The sequence below is a fragment of the Glycine max genome, chromosome 16, assembly GCF_000004515.6.
Source record: "Glycine max cultivar Williams 82 chromosome 16, Glycine_max_v4.0, whole genome shotgun sequence".
In the NCBI taxonomy this organism is placed as follows: Eukaryota; Viridiplantae; Streptophyta; class Magnoliopsida; order Fabales; family Fabaceae; genus Glycine; species Glycine max.
Genome location: NC_038252.2, coordinates 14,337,701 through 14,358,442, shown reverse-complemented (window position 1 = coordinate 14,358,442; position 20,742 = coordinate 14,337,701). Strand labels below are relative to the sequence as shown.

General features: G+C 39.2%; 1 protein-coding gene across 2 annotated transcripts in view; it reads right to left on the bottom strand.

Moving 5' to 3' along the window:
- Positions 1 to 4,131: 4,131 nt before the first annotated feature.
- LOC100800701 (DNA-directed RNA polymerase 1B, mitochondrial) overlaps positions 4,132 to 20,742 on the bottom strand; it is a 45,092-nt gene continuing 28,481 nt past the window's right edge. The window contains exons 15-19 of one of the 2 annotated variants that reach the window (XM_006599112.4): positions 7,085 to 7,174; positions 6,895 to 6,942; positions 5,730 to 5,844; positions 5,497 to 5,600; positions 4,132 to 4,942 (exon numbers count right to left, since the gene is read on the bottom strand). In XM_006599112.4, coding sequence (XP_006599175.1) covers positions 4,832 to 4,942; positions 5,497 to 5,600; positions 5,730 to 5,844; positions 6,895 to 6,942; positions 7,085 to 7,174 — 468 coding nt within the window. In that variant the 3' untranslated portion in view covers positions 4,132 to 4,831. The remainder of the gene's footprint in view (positions 4,943 to 5,496; positions 5,601 to 5,729; positions 5,845 to 6,894; positions 6,943 to 7,084; positions 7,175 to 20,742) is intronic. The other variant, XM_041010337.1, reaches the window with a different exon arrangement.

Here is a 20,742-nt window from a genome sequence, read left to right as displayed (position 1 = left end):
AAACCGAGTTCGATGGTGGTGCGAGCCTTTGATGGTACTCGGCGGGAAGTAATGGGGGAAATCGACATTCCCATTCAGATAGGCCCCCACACTTGCAATGTGGTGTTTCAAGTAATGGATATAAATCCCGCCTATAGCTGCCTCTTGGGAAGACCATGGATTCATGCCCTGGGAGTGGTCCCTTCAACGCTTCACCAGAAATTGAAGTTCGCAGTGGGTGGACTTTTAGTGATAGTGTCGGGTGAAGAGGACATGTTAGTGAGCTGCCCCTTCTCCGCACCATACGTAGAAGCGGCGAAAGAATCATTGGAAACAGCTTTCCAATCCTTTGAAGTGGTGAGCTGCGCCTTCGTGGAACCAAGTTCGTCGCTACCTTCTCTCTCCAAAGCGGCCATAATGGTGGCGCCCATTATGCTCAGGAATGGATTTGAGCCCAGAATGGGTCTGGGCAAGGACTGCCTCGGGAATGCCAACGTGGTCGATATCAAGGGAAATCCATACAAGTATGGTTTAGGGTATGAACCCGGGATGCCGGGGAGGAGGAACGTGCCGTCAAGATTTCGGGCGGATAGGGTGTGGCCCGGCCGTATTAGCCAGTGTTTCACCAGCGCTGGAATGGTGTCCGGGGAGGAGGTGGCCACAATAAAAGAGGAGTTCCCTCAAGATCCACCAAGTTTTGTGCAACCATGCCACCCCGATTCCCAAGTGGGGAACTGGCGCGTGATAAGCCAGTCAGAAGTCTATACCGCTGATTCAATGTAATTAGAGCCTATAGATTTCTTTTCTCTTTTGTTTTGTGAAACCTACCTTATTAAATAAACAAAGAGATCTTGTTTCATCTGTTCTTGTTTGGTATAGATGTGAGGGTCGATTCTTTGAGGAACCTAACAACGAGGGTTTGACAATCGATTTCGATCGAGATATAAGCCAAGCGGTAAACGAGGAAGAGGAAGAGGACGTCCTGTCACTAGAGTTGGAGAGGTTGGTCGCTCAGGAAGAACGTGAAATGAAGCCTCACCAAGAAGAAACCGAATTGGTAAACTTGGGGACCCCGAAGGAAAAGAAAGAAGTGAAGGTAGGAACCGGTATGACCGCGCTTATCCGTCAAGGCTTGATAACCCTTCTTCAAGAGTATCAAGATGTCTTTGCATGGTCATATCAAGACATGTCCGGTCTGGATTCCGACATTGTGCAGCATAAGTTGCCTTTGAATCCTGGGTCTTCCCCGGTTAAGCAAAAGTTATGAAGAATGAAACCCGAGATGTCCTTAAAAATTAAAGAAGAAGTAACGAAGCAGTTTGATGCAGGATTCTTAGCTGTGGCACGGTACCCGGAGTGGGTGGCCAACATTGTCCCAGTCCCGAAAAAGGATGGCAAGGTTCGAATATGTGTAGACTACCGGGACTTGAACCGAGCCAGTCCTAAAGATAATTTTCCCCTGCCACACATTGATATATTGGTAGATAATACAGCCAAATTCGCCCTTTTCTCATTTATGGATGGTTTCTCGGGGTATAATCAAATAAAGATGGCACCCGAGGATGTAGAGAAGACCACTTTCGTCACCCTATGGGGGACATTCTGCTATAAAGTGATGGCCTTCGGCTGAAAAATGCTGGGGCAACCTATCAGCGTGCATGTATAAATACCATCGTGCTATAACTACGATACAATCAATTACAACAAAAGGAGAGAGAGAGAGAAATAATTTTTATATATTTTATGAGTGTAACAACCCGAAAAGGTAGACATAATTAATTGAACTCTATTATCAATTTTGTGTGTGATTATTCTGCATTTATTTTGTTTCTCACAAATCTAAATATAAGAAATTTATATAATTTCCCAACATCAACATGTTACCACTTTCAACATAGTATCACTCTGCAGAATTTTTAAATAGGATATACTATAATTTCAATCACAAAATAAGAATATTAGAGAGAATATCTTTCTACTAATATGAAATCGGTGTATCGGATTATAAAATTAATGGATTTAGAAAGGGCTAGGGCCACCCTTTGACTCAAATATCAAAGCTTACTCTACCACCATTGTTGAAAGTCCAATACCGTACCTCAAAATGCTTCTTTCTTCTCTTTGACAAAAGCTCCTTCTTTACTGTTCCTACCAGCTACATATTAAAGTCCCATCAAAAGAAGTAAAATAAGTGATCTATATCTATAAAACCAGAATTTCAGAATAAGGAAAGAGTGAACTTTACCGAATAACTTCTCAAAGAAGAACTATTGCTGGAGTTATAAAAGAGGAAGAAAGTTGTTTGTGAGTGAAAAGGGAGGATACAGTGATATTTATAGGCAAGTAACTGCTGGAGAGTTATAAAAAAAGAAAGAAAGTTGTTTGTGAGTGAAAAGGGAGTATCCAGTGATATTTATAGGAAAGTAAAAAATTTCTTTAAAAAAATTAACTAATAAGGCTAAAATTATAGTACTGAAGAAGCCTGATGTATGATGTGAAGGGGTTATCGCCGGAGAAGAGAAGTCATCAAACATGGCTATATACACTCTCTAGATTCTTATTTTGTCCTACATGAGTCTATATCTATATATTATTATTATTACTATTTTTATTAATCTCATTTCTATTCTGATAATAAAAATTTAAGGTGTTCCTATTATATATGCATTTTTTTGTTTTTAATCTTATATTCTAAAATTCTATATACACTTTAATTTTGTTATAATTCTCTACATTCCCAAACGTTAAATCATTTACGTAAAAAAAATTCTACTAATAAACTAATTTAATATGAGTTTTCTTTTATTAATTTAAATGTCTAATTATCTTATATAAATTAAATTACTATTTACTAACTTTATATATATATACATATATTTAAAGTAAAAAAAAAGTTACGGGAACGATGCGATGCGGTTTCCAAGGCCGATTTTGATGAAACCCCTGACAAAGACGAAGGTTGAAGCCGGAGAATGCGACGGCAAAGGTTAGGATTTTGATAAGAATAGAAACACCCAACCCTAATATGGCTAACACGACGAGCAGTAATGGTTTGGTTATAATACCGCAAGCTAGGGAGCACGAAGGCACATAGCAGCAGAACAATGGTTGGCACGACAAAGACTACAAGGGAGACTGAGTTAGAGAACAAAGCGATGAGGGCAGCGTTTGTTGTTGTGTGTTTTGGGGTTTTATTGAGGACAAAACTTGTTAAAATGATTTAACTTATAACTGTTCTTAAAAAGGAAGCTTTTTAGAATAGTTTTACCTCTAACTGTTCTAAAAGTTACTTTTTAAATCTATTCTCCTATAATAAAAAAATGTCATTGCGTTTTGTTTTTAAAATAGTACTTTTATTATTGTTCTAAAAAGCTTTTCGGAAATCTCTTTTTTCCACTAGTGTTAGAATGGACGAAATGTGCAAAATTATGTAAGATTATGGTCAAAATATTCAAGAAAAGAATATTGAACATAGTTTGCAAACTTTTGAAAGTGGGGCAAAATATGCAATCAAGTCCTTCTAAATTTAGGGACCAATTTGATCGATCATCATAATCCCAAAAACTAAATTGATTAGTAGTTTACCATTTTAGGAACTATTTTTTTCTTTTTATTTATTTCAAGGACCAATCCATTATAATTTCAGCAACTAAATTGATTAATTTCAAAGACTATTTTACCAACTTGCTAATTTTAGGAACAAAATTGACTGACAATTACAAATTTAGGTACTAAATTGATAATTTCCATTGCTGAATGATCACCCAAAGGACCTTTTTTTCAATGGAATCCGGTTATAAAAGTATCAAATAAATAATAAACTCTTTGCACAACAAGTGAATGATGTAATCAGTTAAAATTTTAGCATACATAGGATAATTTATTTAATCCAATTTTTAATATGCATGCGTGACATGTGATCGAGATTAACTCTTCGCATGCTTTTACAGTCTCACCCATCATACTCCTGATGGAAAATCAAACTCTTATCAATCTGTTGCAGCATGTCTTTTAAGCTTTAACTACGGTTTAACTTCCATTTAGCTTCGTTTGCCGTCCATTTAAAGCACAAAACTCCAAACCAATGAGGGTATGAAGGAACAAAAAACGGCATACAATCCATGTACAATTGGAAACCGCAAGTAAAATGTGTTTTTTCCTTTGATATTTATTTATTTGACTATATTCAATTCAAATAATGGAAAAAGCAGTGTAAGAACAAGTATGACAGTAACAATGACATAAGTGTTACACATGCTCTTAATCCCTTCCCAAAAAGAATGAAATAAAATACAATGTATAAAAGCAGCAAAACAAAAGATCTTGCCAACAAACTTGATTTTGGCTGCTTTGCAAAGCGGACTGAAGCATCCAGATCTGAGAAATCACCAGAAATGATTACCAGTGCTCCAATCCTTAATTAGTCTATGTTACATCAACCATGAAATAAAACAGATTGCCTGCACTATACACTTCTTGCTTTGACAGTAAAACCATATGTGGAGGCCCTCTTTCTTTCATGACAAATCCAAGTTAGATCACCTCATTCCTTGTATCCTCTATAAAATAGTGGATTTGGAAGACAACTGGAGTACCAACTATGGGACATCTCTTCAAGGAAATATGCCTGTTTAAAACAGGCGTAGAAAAGAAGTACAAGATTCCTGAAGGTACTAATTTGGCAACCCAGTTCTTGCTTCACACACTTCTTTCTTCTCCATGGTTGGGGCTTTCACAATCCCATGCATGTAGATATACATGTATATATACAAATTCCATGCTATTGGACTTTATCTCCACAGGACCACAGGAGAAGATAGAACAAGATTAAGTAACCTGAGTTTCTGAGAATCTAGTTAAAAAAATAGGCAGACCCCAAAACCTCCTGAAGATCAAAGTCTCCTCGTTCAGGTAAGGGAGGAAAGTTCAATGCGGGAAAAGTCTTTTGGAAGCTCTCCAACAACTGCATTCACAAGTAAACAAGGAACTATTAAATAACCAAGTAAAAAAAAAAAGTTAAACAATCAAATCATTTGGTATCCAATGACAAGTTTACTTGTACACAATATATGGAAAATAATAAAATTCAAAAGTAACATGAATGCAAAGATACCAAAAAATTATGAGGCTGCTACGTTGATTAATTTGGTCTGGTAGAAAGATAGGTTAGATGATACACGATAAACCATAAATACTTGACATAATTACAAAATACATTAAAAGCTTTCATAAGCATTCAGTCAGTTCAACATGAATACAATCCGCTACGAAATTAATTTCAATGCACAGGAATCCCATAAAAAAACAGAATGTTTGACCGGAATTAAAGACAACATAAAAGCATTGACCAAAAGTTTAGAGTATAAAAGGAAAAGGATAAAGCCAGGATGGATTGATTTGAAGAAAATGCTTCATTCTTGGCAATCTAGTCCTAAGGTATGTCCAAGTCACCAACTTACAAGGCACATTTAACCCAATCAAAAAGCCTGTATAAATTAAAGATACAAAATACTTTACATTTTCCAATATTGGAGCATCATAGAGTTCAACAAACTTTTCCCTGAGTATCCTGTTCATTTCATCAACATCACACGCATGTGTCCAATATGAATCATGAACCCCTGCATTTAAGCATCGACTTACAAATTTAAATTCCTAATCAAAAGTCAACATTGACATACATAAACAAGAACACAAACAAATTTCAGTCACATATGACTGTATATGTGTTATATTAAACCAATAAGCACCTGCAAAGTTCAACCCTGCTTTTTTACAAGCAACTGCAGTCATCATCATGTGAGAACCATCAAGAGAGTGAACAAAATTTGGGGGAAAAGCTGTTCTCTGCCGTTTAACCATGACCTGTAACAATAGTATGGATGTTCTATTTAGCTTAGCTTAAAATATTTCTCAATAATTAATCTAATACAAGCAAATAAAATAAAATAATGACCCATGTATAATGAAGACTGCTCTGCTTTACAATTTGTTTGGTATGCATGAAATAGGAAAGAAATGGCAGAGAGGGAAGAGAAATAGGGGTGAGGCAGCGAATTTCGATCATTTAGTAGGTGAGAAGTACAGAGGAAAGAATTAAAAATGGTGGGCCCCACACAAGTGTTTCTCCCCTTTCATATGAGAAGAAATAGCATGGATTATTGATGTTTTACTAAACTAACTCCCTCACTTTCTCATGCTACTCGTGTTCTACCAAATAGATCATACTGACACATAACAGATTATACTCCATCGACTATAGTGAAGTATAATCGATTATATTGCTCCATATAAATATAATTGATTATACTAAAGTAAAATTGATTATTGAGCCAAATAATTCATTATATCTATAATATAATTGAATATATGGCAACCCACTGGGGCTATGGGTGAAAAATGACGAAAAGTAACAATTACATATTTAAAGGGTAAAATGGTATTTTTAGTAATAATCTAATTTCTTTACTTTCCACTTTTTCAAACCAAACAATCTCAATTTTATTTTCATTCTATTTCTCTTCTATTAAACCAAACAACCCATACTTCCACTCTAATTTTTATCCATTTCTCTCCTACCTATTTCTACTCCCTCTATTCCCTTCCACTATACCAAAAAAGGCTCTACTTTATCCACAGACAAAGAAAATAAAATAAAATAAATGGTTCTTTCAAATGTATGGCTAGGGCAAAACACTTACTTCTATATTGCCCCAAGGGCAGTGCAGGTTTTGACAAAAAAAAAACATAGTGATGCAGCATTAAGTACGCAAATGAATTGGATAGTGCAACTAAGCCCATTGAAAACATGAACCACTCTAAGTTGATATGGTGATGCGTCATGCATCTTGTAAAATATGGGATCTTATTCAGACATGAAATTGAACAACAATTAGTTCCAAAGTCAAGACATACCTTGTTAGTCTCCCGTTGTAATGTCAATATCTGAAGGGAAGTCTTGATCTGTACATCATATCCAATTACCATATCAGTGACAAAGAAATTTGTCAACTACTTCTGGTTTATTTGATTAGTAGGGGGAGAGAGAGAGAGAGAGAGAGAGAAGAGAATGAAAAAAGATTAGGCCGACAGTTGAGAAAATTACAAGATGTCTTCCAAATTGTCGGTAGGGTTGTACTACTGGAAGACCAAGTGGAGTGATCCATCGGACTGCTTGGTTAGTGGCAGCTATCACCTATTCCATGTTCAAAATTTCAATCATTACAATGATTGAGATGTAAACAGGTCAAAGCATAATGAATATTAAAACATGAGAACATAGTGTTTGAATAACCACATACAATTTTTGTATCACATTCAATGCCTTTAGCATTTGTTGAGAGAAATAAAAAAAATGGCATGTGGTAAAATGTGTAGCTAAACTACATGGCAAAACTCAATTGTAGATGCGGAGAATAATAAGACAAGATAGAGCATATAAAACATATGCACCGTGCCTGTCACATGTAACTTACCCAATGACCTAGTTAATATATACGCTAGTTGCCATTTGAATTGAAATTTGGCAATATCCCCTAATTTGGCAAAAAGCTTGATACTTGGATTTATAGGTGTATCAACAAGCTTGCCATATAATAGGCCTGATTCCTCAAGGATGTCCATGGTATAATTTCTCTAGAAATTATGACACCATCGTGGATTGTGCCACCACCATTCTATGAAATACGAAGTTTTTCAAGATCTTTGCCAAAAAATCATTGAAAAGAAGTTTCAACTAAATGATGCCAACATGCCATGGTGATTGTTAGAAACTACACATCTATTCAAATAAGGATTCTAGAAGGAATGGTCAAGTTTCCCCCTCTCCTTTTTTAAACTTTACATAAGTCCTATTCAGCACTAATTGTCTCTTTAATTTATATTTTTCAGTCAATTAACTTGATCTCTAAAATGCTCAATAACATTAGATGTCAACTCCTTTGTCATATACAAGAACATGATACAAGTCAAATGATTACGTAGGAGATGAATCATGAAGTATCTACTATATAGAATCAACTTTTTGTGTCTTGTTGGTACTACTCCATCTCTAAAGCTTCTTCATGATCATCTAAGTCATCCAAATTTGTCAGTTAAAACAAATGGTCTCTAGTCTTGAGAAAATGCAAATGATAGATTGAGTCTTGTTAATTAGTCAAACATGTCCACTCTTCTTTTCCAAAACTTATTGAAAGTAGATTTAATTTTGTTTTCCTTCTATTCATTCAGATATATGGGGTCCAAGTCATGTATCTTCTTTGGCAAATATTCTATCACTTTATGAATTTTCTCAATGCACTTGGGTGTATTTGATGAAAGAACAATCTAGAATATTAATTTTTATTAACTTTTTAATGAAATCAAAATTTAAAAAAGAAAACAAAATTATTTGAAGTGAAAATGCCAAAGAATATTTTTTTTTTAACTTCTAAGCTTTCCTTTATTACTAATGTATCTTGCATGAATCTACTTGTCTCATCCCCTTACATTACACCACAACAAAATGGAATAGCAAAAAGAAAAAATAAGCACCTAGTTGAAACTGCTAGAATATTACTACAAGCAAATGTTCTTGTATATCATTAGGGTGTTGTAGTTTAACTACCAATTAATAAACCGAATGCCTTATTCATCTTTTAATAATAAAGTTCCTCGTTCTATTTTATATCCTAAAGAACCATTGTTTCATATTCCTCCTCATTGTTTTTGTTATACTTGCATTGATTGTGATGTCTCTCTAGGTTTAAACAAGCTTTCTGCTAGAGCTAGCAAATGTGTCTGCATGGGATATTCTAGACTTCAAAAAGGTATTGCTGTTACACCCCAGTCAACAAACAATACTATATGTTTGCAGATGTCACATTCTTTGAAGAAACTCCTTTCTTCCTCATACATTGCATGATTCCAACTTTGTTCACAAGGTATTACTCATTCCATACTTTGTTCCAACAAATGTCTATTGAAGATACAATTTGATCACTATAATTAAGTAATTATCATTAGCTGATAATTAGGGATTATTGTCATTAATAGTCTTTATTATGTTTCCCTAAATTGTACTGTTATTCAATAATAAATAAGAGTATACATGTGTGACACAACACACAATTACAATAAACCCCTTCTATGGGGTATCATAGAGCTAGGTTAAATTTTTTTCCTCCCTATTTTTCTTTCTCAACGTGTGTTCTCTCCTGTTTGTGTGAACAGTAACACAAATAGTTACAGGTCTCTATTCCACCGAGACCCCCTTACCCCGACACGACCACACCCCCAAAGTTGCCTCCCTCTGACGACCAAAACACCACCTAACCCACCGTTGTCCATCGCCACATGCCGTTTCTTCACCGGCGCGTGAGCCACCTTCTGGTATTCCCACTCATCAGCGACTATTTGGCACCTTCCCAACCCCCTATTTGTCACTTTTTCAGTGAATTTCTCATGACCTCTCAGTTCAGCTGCCCGTTACATTCACCATTGTTCCCCTAATCCCGTGCGAAAAATCAACTGGCATAGTGAACTATAGCACTTGGGCCGCTTCTGTTTAGTTGTGGTTCCAAGGCCAAGGTCGTGCAGATCACCTAACCAACAAACTGATGGATGTTCCAATCTAAAATCAAGCCGGATGGAAGTAAATTGACCCTCTTTATGCAGCGTGCTATGGTTCTCTCGTATTCCCAACCTTCAGGCACAGTACCAGGCTTTTACAACCTGCTATGATGTGTGGAGAAAGGCCAAGGAAGTTTCCTCCAACAATGTCCATCGTTTCTACAGTGTACTCACTAGCTTAATGAATATTAAGTTGGAAAACATAGACATGCAGACATATCTTGGTAAGCTTGATCATTTGATTGTGGATTATTCCACTTTTATGCCCTTTACTACAGATGCAGCAACTTAGGTAGTCCTCCTCCCTTAAGCTAACTTTTGAGATTAAGTTGGATTCAATCCATTCTTTACACTATTCATAGCTTTGTCGTTGTAACAAGAAGTGTGTGTGTGTAATGATTTAATGATTTCAATAATCATTTATCGCAAAGTATAAAATGCACCCATTATAGTATCTCTAAGGATGCTTATGTCAACCCAAACTGATAAAAATCAGGATGGTGTTTTTACTGAGTTGTGGAAGGTCAAGGCCCCTAGTAAAGCTGCATTTTTCGCATGGAGACTACTCAGGGACAGATTACCAACAAAAATGAACTTGCGCAGGCAAAATGTGAAAATAAATGATCCCACATGTCCTTTCTGCAAATATACAGATGAGGATGCAACACACCGATTCTTTTGTTGCAGCAAGGTAATGCCACTCTGGTGGGAATCAATATCGTGGACAAAATCCTCAGGACCACTTCCTCAGAGCCCAAGATTGCATTTCCTCCATCACGTGCTTTGGAATCAAAAAGGCTATAGCTCTCAGATTTGGAAATGCTGGTGGATCTCCTTGACCAGGAGTATTTGGCAGCATTGAAATAACATTGTTTTTGAAGGGGGACAACTTTAACGGTAGCAAGATACTGGACGATGCAGTTTTTCTTTGCTGGACTTGGCAAAAAAATCTGAATAAGGATTTTGACATATCATTTCAACACTGGTCCAGCAATATGAAAGAGGCATTTAGGTGATTAGGGGGGGAACCTATATGTATGTTGGGTAGTTATGGGCCAAGCAAACTGCCAGAATTATGGTTTCCTAATTCAATTTAGATATTCTATATTAGGGAACCATAGTCCTGCTATTTTGGCCCAATGTGTAATTTTATCAGTACAACTTGTACTGACTATCATATAATACAATACTACTTTTGCTGAGTAAAAAAAAAAAAAAATAGTATCTCTAAGGATGTTACCTTAAATGAAACACACTTTCCATACTCAGCCTTATAGCTGTTCAATCTAGTCTACCTTCCACTCAATTACCTTCATCTACCATACCCCTTTTCTGGTGAGATAGTCCTCCTAGTACCTCTTTATGAGATACCTTCTTTTTTTGTCTATTGAAGATAGTACCAAACACAACCCTGCTTTGTCAATTTCTTGCTGCTACCTCATTCTGAGTTGCATCAATCTCCAACTGGCATCACATTATCAGCTGATTCAATCTCCAACTGCTACCTCAAATTTAGTTACACCATCCTCCAAATGTTGTCACCCTTCAATAGAATTCCGCAAAGGCTTTATTGCTCCCTCTATTCTCACACACTGTGTAGTTACCAGTTGAGACCTCTTTCATCAGCAGTGCACTATGTTTGGTTTGAGACAATTTTCTATCCATTTAATTGTACTGCCTTTTCTAACAGAGACTTTAATAGAGTATACAATGGTTATTTTCTAGTCTAATTCCATCTGTGTTGCCTCTACAGCATGTTTAGTGTAGATCATATTATATTTCCATTTGTTCTTGAAAGGTTTATTTGTGACGTGGTTAATGCATTGTAAGCTTTAGCTGGAGGGGGAGTCTTAGAATAATCAAATGCAGTTTATGTGCAATTAGCTTTCACCGGAATTAGTGTCTAGGAAATAACACTCACTTATTCGTAGCCTAGTAAATTATATCACAATAAGTGTCATTTACTCAAGCAATTCCATTCTATCTCTCTCAATTCAACACATAGAAAAATGGTCCAAAAATAGTGTGTGCAAAACATGCCAAAAGTAATCATGGATGAAATGGCATGGCTTGGCAAGGTGCAAATCTCTAACAAAAGAAAATAACCTACATTGCATAAATTTCTCTAACTCTTGCACTATCTTCAAGGTCACTATTAGAATGTTCTTTGGCTGACATGTAGAAGGTAACTAAGCTCCTAATAAAAGAGGGAAGTGTAGAATCGTAAATTCAAACACCAACAAAAATAAACAAAAGTAGAGAGAGAAATGAGTAGAGAGAGAAACACTGGGTGGTAGAGAGATAGGTATAGAGGAAAGAGAGTGAGCCACGGGGAGGAAACCCCACGGGTCACTTGAAATTGAAGGAGGGAAAACAGTCTCCTTTCTCACATTGCTTTATTCATTTCAAAAGGTTACATATATATTGAGTACAAGAGAGAGAGAGAAGGGCAATGACAATGACAACTCACTGCTGCCCTTCTGAACAAGCTTACCAACTAGGTTACCAAATATAGATAAAAATACAAAAACATTCAACACTCCCCCTCAAGCTGGAGCATATACATCATATGCACCAAGCTTGGAACATATAGTCTGAATTTTGGGTCCTCTTAAGGACTTAGTCAAAATATTCGTTGGCTGATCATTAGAACCAATAAACTTAGTGACAATCTCCTTGGACAAAAGCTTCTCTCGAATGAAATGACAATCAATCTCTATGTGCTTAGTCCTTTCATGAAAAACTGGGTTTGAGACAATATGAAGAGCAGCCTGATTATCACAATACAACTTCATTTGCAACTCTTCACAAAACCTCAATTCCTGCAGAAATTGTTTAATCCACATGAGCTCACAAGTAACCATAGCCATAGACCAATATTCAGCTTGTGCACTGGATCGAGCAACAACTGTTTGTTTCTTGCTTTTCCAAGAAATAAGATTTCCTCCAATGAAGACACAATAGCCTGATGTAGACCTTCTATCCATGGGACAACCAGCCCAATCAGCATCACAATATCCCCATAGTTGTGTCTTACCCTTGTCTTCATACAACAACCCTTGACCAGGAGTTTTTTTAACATATCTCAGGATACGCATGACTGCATTCCAATGGTCCAAATGAGGATTCTGCATAAATTGGCTAACCACTCCCACAGCAAAGGAGATATCAGGTCTGGTAATGGTAAGGTAAATGAGTTTTCCCACAAGCCTCCTATATCTCTCGGGGTCAAGATAAACTTCACTTTGATCTACCATGAGCTTCAGATTTGGATCCATAGGACTTTCAACAGGTCTACAATTCTGCATACCTGTTTCTTCTAAAATATCAAGAGCATACTTCCTTTGAGAGATCACAACACCATCTCCTGATTGAGCCACTTCAATACCAAGGAAATACTTCAAAGAACCTAGATCTTTGGTCTGGAAATGACTGAATAGGTGTTCTTTTAGCTGGGTGATCGTAGTAGTATCATTCCCTGTAATCACTATATCATCAACATAGATCATTAGATAAACACATTTTCCAGGAGATGTATGACAATAAAATACAGAGTGATCAGCTTCACTTCGTTTCAGTCCAAGCATTTGAACAACATGACTAAATTTACCAAACCAAGCACGAGGAGATTGCATCAACCCATAGAGAGATCTATGAAGCTTACACACAAGACCATACTCCCCCTGAGCAACAAACCCAGGAGGTTGCTCCATATAAATATCCTCGTCAAGATCACCGTGGAGGAAGGCATTCTTAATATCAAGTTGATAAAGGGGCCAGTGACGAATAGCAGCCATAGCAAGAAACAGACGAACAATGTTGAGTTTGGCTACAGGAGAGAAAGTATCACAGTAATCAATGCCATATACCTGTGTGTAGCCCTTAGCCACCAAGCGAGCCTTAAGCCGATCAACCTGACCATTGGGCCCAACTTTAACAGTGTAGACCCATCTACAACCCACAGTGGTCTTACCAGGAGGAAGAGGAACAAGCTCCCAAGTACCATTATTTTCAAGAGCCTGCATCTCATCAATCATAGCCTATCTCCAGCCAGGATGATCAAGTGCCTCACGGACAGTAGAAGGAATAGTAATGGAGGACAATGAGAAAACAAAGGAACTATATGAAGAAGACAAACGGTGATAACTAAAGAAATTATAAAAAGGATGAGGATTACAAGTAAAGCGAGTACCTTCCCTGATGGCAATGGGCCAATGTGAGTCAGAATGAGAAGAAGTGGAAGGATCCATGAGTGGAGGACTGGTTGAAGAAGAGCGAGAATCACGAGGAGAAGTTTCAGGTACTGAAAATCCAATCTGCATTGTCCTGGGTTGATCTGTAATCAAAGGTGAAGATACATCTTCAGGTGAATTTGGTGAGGAAGATGGAACAACACTGACATTTTGGTCTGAGTCATCTAAAGGACAAGGAGAAGGAACAGGAAGAACTTCCTGGAGAGACGAAGAATGATCTGCGGAGGGTGAGAAGAAGGGTGTGTCTTCAAAGAAGGTTACATCTGCAGACATGTAGTATCGTCTCATGGTTGGAGAATAACATTTGTAACCCTCTTTTAAGACGAGAATAACCCAAGAAGACACATTTGACTGACCCAGCAAAGAGTTTGTCTAAACCAGGAGACAAATCATGGACAAAACAAGTACAACCAAACACTTTAGGAGAGACATGAAATAGTGGATCATGAGGAAAGACAATTGAGTGAGGGATTTGATTTTCAAGAGAAGAAGAGGGCATCCTATTGATTAGGAAAAAAGCAGTAGGCACTGCATCTCCCTAATGATGTGTAGGAGCATTTGAATTTAGCATTAGGGAACGTGCAGTTTCAAGAAGATGACGATTCTTCCTTTCTGCTATGCCATTTTGTTGTAGTGTGTGAGGACATGTGGACTGATATAGAATACCTTTGGAAGACAAAAAAGAAGAAAGGTCATGAGAGAAATATTTTTTTGCATTATCACTCCTGAAAATTTTAATTGTTTTTCCAAATTGATTCTCAATCTCATTGTAGAAAGACACGAATATAGGCAAAAGTTCAGATCTGTCTTTCATTAAATAAACCCAAGTACATCTGGAGAATTCATCAATGAAGGTTACAAAATATCGAAAACCAAAAGATGTAACACGACTTGGTCCCCAAATATCATAATGAATGGTAGAGAGAGTTACATCTTTGTACAGTTTGAGGAAATCACGACCTGACATGTTTTCCTAGTTGACAAGACTCACAATCTAAGACTCGAAGATTCTTGAGACTAGGAACCATCATCTTCAATTTTGGTAAACTTGGGTGACCTAGACGATCATGCAAAAGTTTGGGCTTTGAGATTGCAAAACAAGCCCAGGTGGACTCAATTCCAAGTAGTAAAGTCCTCGTGATTCATGTTCTTCTCCAATCAGTCGCCCCGTTCCACGTTCCTGAATAACAAACGAATTAGCAGTAAAGGTTACTGAACAATTTAACGAACGAGTTAACTGACTTAATGAAATTAGATTATAAGGACACTGAGAAATGAATAACACAGAGTTCAATTTCATAGAAGGAGATAATGAAACTTGACCACTTCCTTGAGACGCAACTTTGGAACCGTTGGCTACAGTAACAAGGTGAAGAATTTTTGGAAAAGAGAAGGATGAAAAGGAGGACTTATTACCAGAAATATGATCAGAGGCACCTGAGTCGAGTTTCCAAGGACTAGAACCTTCAATGGATTCAGAGATACAAGCTGTTGAAAAACATGGTACAGATGAGGATTGAGCTTGGTTACTGGGTTTCTCGGATTTAAGCTTCAAATACTCTTGATACTCCTCATCAGAAAATCTAGACTCTACCTTCTTTGATTTAGAGACTTGTGCGACCTTGTCAGGAAACCCATGCAACGAATAACAATTCTCTTGAGTGTGACCCATCCTCTTGCAATAAGTGCAATGAGGACGTCCACCCCTTTCACTCCAACCTCCTCTGTTGTTGCGGCTGCCTCCTTTTCCTCGAGACGCAACCATGGCTGACGTCTCCACACCATCGGTAGGATTCTCATCCTTCAATAAATGAGGCACGCGGAGAAATCTAGTGATGAGGGAATCCATAGATGGAACTTGATCCCCAGCAAGTACTTGATCATGAACATGATCAAAGTCTGAATGTAAGCTCCTCAGAATAAGGACCATATAGAACTTGTCAAGTTTCCTGTTCACTTCTTCCAATGAATCAGCTACAAAGAACTTTCTTAGCTCTTCTATGGCAGCTCGAGCCTTACCCACATGAGCGATCATGTCATGACTAGTTTGCTTGAGGGCTGTAACTTTCATGGTTGCGTCAAACAGACTTTGGATATCGTTAGCAAAGATTTCTTGAGCCTTCTTCCAAAAAGAACAACACGTTTTAAAGGATCTAAGTATTTCCAAAATATCCGGCTCAACTGATTGCCATAATACAGCGCAGAGCTGATAGTCAAGCTTCTCCCATTCAGGTCTCTTGTCATTTGGAACGGAATCGAAAGGTTTCTCCAAGTGGTCATGATGTCCTTGGCCAAGAAACCAAAGCTCCACGGAAGCAGACCATGAGGGATAATTTTTCCAGTTCAGCTTAGCAATAGTGATTGTCGGAGTCCCAAAGAAGGAGAAAACGGGTCCAGAAGCAGCCATTTTGACCCACAAGATGAAACCCAAAAGGAGTAAAAAGGAGAGAAGAGTGGGGTGATACGTTCCAAGCGACAAAACTGGAAACTAAGGGCTGGAACGGACTCAGAAGAGGCCGACGAGCAGACTGGTGGCGGCGCGGCGCAATTCCGGTGACCGCACGGCGGCGCGTGGGCTTCACGCGCGTGAGAAAGGCGACGCGTGATGGCGCGTGGAGGCTCCTCTGGCGGCACGACTTCCAGGGGTAGGTCGTGCTTTCCAAGGTGATTTCAACCCTGGTATTGCCGAAGAAAACTGGCCGGAGATGGCGACGGCCGGCGGCGGCGGACGGCGCAACGACGGATGGCGGACGAACCCGCTCTGATGCCAACTTGAAATTGAAGGAGGGAAAACAGCCTCCTTTCTCACATTGCTTTATTCATTTCAAAAGGTTACATATATATTGAGTACAAGAGAGAGAGAGAAGGGCAATGACAGTGACAATTCACTGCTGCCCTTCTGAACAAGCTTACCAACTAGGTTACCAAATATAGATAAAAATACAAAAACATTCAACAGGGTCTACACCGGTAACAGAGGAAAAGCCCAGCAACACTATGCTGTGACAAATTGGAGAGATAACAAGGATATCACATCCTTCTACTTTACTCGTTTTGGAGATGACATTACAGAAAAGGATTTATGGTACCACTTTAAGAAATGGGGGGACGTCAGGGAGATCTTCATACCAAATCAAAGAAATTACAACGGCAGAAGGTATGGTTTTGTCAGATTCAAAGAAATACGAGACACACAATACACGGCACGGCAGCTGGACAAGGTTGTAATAGGTGAATTGAAGCTATATGTCAATATCCCTAAGTACGGAAGGGAGAAGCCAAGGAAGGAAGATGTAGGCAGTAAATCGCTGAATCAAAAAGTAAAGCCTCAAACAGAGGGTATTCGCGCCAGACAAGACCAGACAACACCAGTATCCTACCTGCACGCGTTAACACATACCAACTGGGTACCGAGGCATCGAACAGTCCCCAACAGTCTACCACATAGTCGTGGACCCTCAACTTCCTCGATTCACATCGACATCGGGCCAGAAGACACAAATTGGTTGGAAGATGCGTGGATAGGGAGATTAAAAAACCCAGCCATTTTCGAGACACTGGAGGATGAGGTATGGTGGTGGATAGGGATGGACTTAAAGCCCAAATACATAGGAGACGACCAAGTGTTACTCTTCGGCCTTACTGACGAGGTCGCCAAACAAATCATGAAGGACGGAACGAACGGAGACACACCGTTATTCTATTCCATGGAGAGATGGAGCCCGAATGTAAAAGTTGGGAGTAGGCTGACCTGGGTTCATGTGTGGGGAATTCCATTACAAGTCTGGAGTGTGAAACATATTCAGAAGATGCTGGCGGTAATGGGGGATATGGTTGACTTGGACGACGATGTGGAGGATAAACGGCGATTGAACAGAGCAAGGGTGCTCATCAAGATCCCATGGCGGCCGATGATACAACACACCATTGACGTAGTCATTCGTGGCGAAACTTTCAAGGTACATGTAGCTGAAGAGCGCAGGGGCGTTTGCCGTGACCATAACGGGCGCGATCGAAGCATAGGAGGATCGTCGGAGGAGATCAACTCCGACGACATCCACCTGGACTGCAACACACTCGCCTCGCCGGAAAAGGGGTGTTTCGAGGAGCTTCAACACCGTCAGAAGGGGGACTGGTCGGGGACAAAGGCATTCGAAAACCAGTGGACAACTGGTTTATCCACGGGACGAAGCAATTGCACATACCCACTGGGTATGGACGAAAACTGGAGGACATTAGGCGGAAACCAGCAACAATCTGAGGTGGGTCAGCAGGATACCCAAAGGGGGAAAGCAACGGTCACTGACAATGGTGACTCCGCAGCCAAACACTGGCAACCACAACGCGTGGATGACTCTAAAGCTGTGACAGGGATTCAGAATTCTCACCGAAAAGGAAATGTGGAGAAGGGGGGAACTATCGGGACAGCCATGTGACAAATTTAAAAACAAAGAAAGATAGGTAGACAGAAGTGTACAAATATTCACGAAGCAGGATAATAAGGGAATTAGTGGGCTAGCTAAAGGGATGGGCCTCAGTCCAGAACAACAGTTTTTGCTATTTCACACCCCCAACGGAAAAGAACACAACATGGGTCTCAATTCTGAAAACAGCAAGGCTGAAGGGGAAAATGGATGGCAGGTTTACTCAAGAAGGAGGGGCCAAAAGAAATCCCATTTGGGCCTTTACGATCCAACATCAGATACTGATATGCTAGGTGATATTCCACAGAATCAGTCCACACAATACAAGGCACAACAAAGGTTACATCATTGTGACGGCCAGGTTCACAGCAAAGAAACAGCTGATTGCGATGGTGGCATAGCTACAAACTCAGAATCCGAAAGTCAACACAATCAAGAGGCAGCTTATATATGGAGTAAGGCTAAACAATTGGGGGTTTTAGGAGGGGAGGACCACAAAATAATCCTTGAAAAAATTAATCAAATGGAAGAAAGAGATAAGACAGAAGCAGAAAGGAGGGGAGACAATGTAAGGAGTTAATGAATATAGTCTCATACAATGTCAGGGGCTTGGGGAGGGGTGTAAAATGGGCAGCCATTAGAAGGTTGAGAAAGATGTAGGCTGTAGACATGATGTGTCTTCAAGAAACAAAAAAAGAAGTCATCGACAATGCTTTGTGCCAGGCGCTTTGGGGGGATGCAAAAGTGTCATGGGAGATGCAGCCTGCTACAAACACAGCAGGTGATATACTATGCATGTGGTGTGAGAAATCCTTCAGGCTTCAGAGAAAAGTTACTAGAAATGGCTTTATACTACTGGTGGGGGAGTGGACCAGAGAAGAGCAGCAAGTCAATATAGTCACCATCTATTCACCTTGCGATATCCATAATAAAAGAATTCTATGGGATTCTGTGAGGCAGCTAAAAGAAGCAGCACCTGGGGGGGCTGTGGTGTATCTTGGGAGATTTCAACTCAATCAGGGACACGAATGAGAGATTCGGGTGTGGCCAAAGACCATCCACAGATAGCAGCATGACTGAATTCAACGAGGCATCTGACAAACAACAATCTAGAATTCTGAATGGTTTCGGGCCACAATCTATAGATGAGAACCTAAGCATGACTGGACAGTGGTCCGAAAAATTACTAGGAAGAGTGATTTGGGTAGTTGCTGGCCATCTGTCAAGCCATTTCAGAGACATCAAGAATCTGTCAAGCTTGCTCTGAGATGCCCCATTTGGTCTAAACCAAGTGAACCTGCGACCCACCCATGGTGCTTCCACAACCTCCAATTCATCTATCCAATCATTGAATTCTTTGATGCTATTAAACCCTGACTCTCTTTGGCATGTACCAAATCTTTCCGCTGGATCCCTGATGTTATTAAAGTCACCTAAGATGCACCATATATCTCCATTCTGTGTTATTTTCAGCTGTTTGATCTGCTCCCACAGCGCCCTTTTATTTTGGATATCGCAAGGTGAATATATTGTGACTATGTTGATTGGCAATGCTTCTTTGATCCATTCCCCACTTAGCAAAATGAAACCATGGCTGATGATCTTATTCTGTAGCTTAAAGGTTCTTTCACACCATAAACAAAGAATACCTCCAGCTGTATTAGTAGCTTGTTGCATCTCCCAACTGACCTCACCATCTCCCCACAATGATTGGCACATAGTTTTATCAATCAATTCCTTCTTTGTCTCCTGTAAACAGAGCATATCGACATTCTCCATCTTGATCATTCTTCGAATACCTGCCCATTTCACCCCCCTCCCTAGTCCCCTAACATTATACGATATAATATTCATGGGCAATTATCACTGGTTCCCCTCCTTTCTGCTTCTTTCTTGTCTCTAACCTCCATTTCTTTTAATTTGTTGATGATTGATTGCTGACTATCCCCACCAGCAAACAGGTTGGGGTGGCTTTGTTCTCAAACAAAAAATTAAGAGACTCAAACAAGGGCTGAAGACTTGGAATAGGGAGAAGTTTGGAGACACTCTGAAGAAGGTTAAGAAGATAGAAGAGGAATTAAATAAACTAGAGGAGGACACAATTCATAGACAGCTAACTATCCAAGAAGTGACTCAAAGGAGAGATTTGTAGGAAGCTCTATGGGTAGCTGCCCAAGCTCATGAATCGGTGTTGAGACAAAAGGCAAGAATAAGGTGGATCAAGCAAGGTGATTGTAATTCCCGGTATTTTCACTTGATGATGAACGCTAATCGCAGAAACAACTTACTTAAGGGAGTCATGACGGGTGAAACATGGATTGCTGATCCAATTAAGGTGAAGGAGGAAGTGAGATCCTTTTTTGCACAGAAATTTCAGGAACCAGATGCCCACCGAATTAGGCTTGACGGAATCTGTTTTCAGTCTCTATCTCAGCACCACAATGGCATGTTGGTTGGCCGCTTCCTAGAAGAGGAGG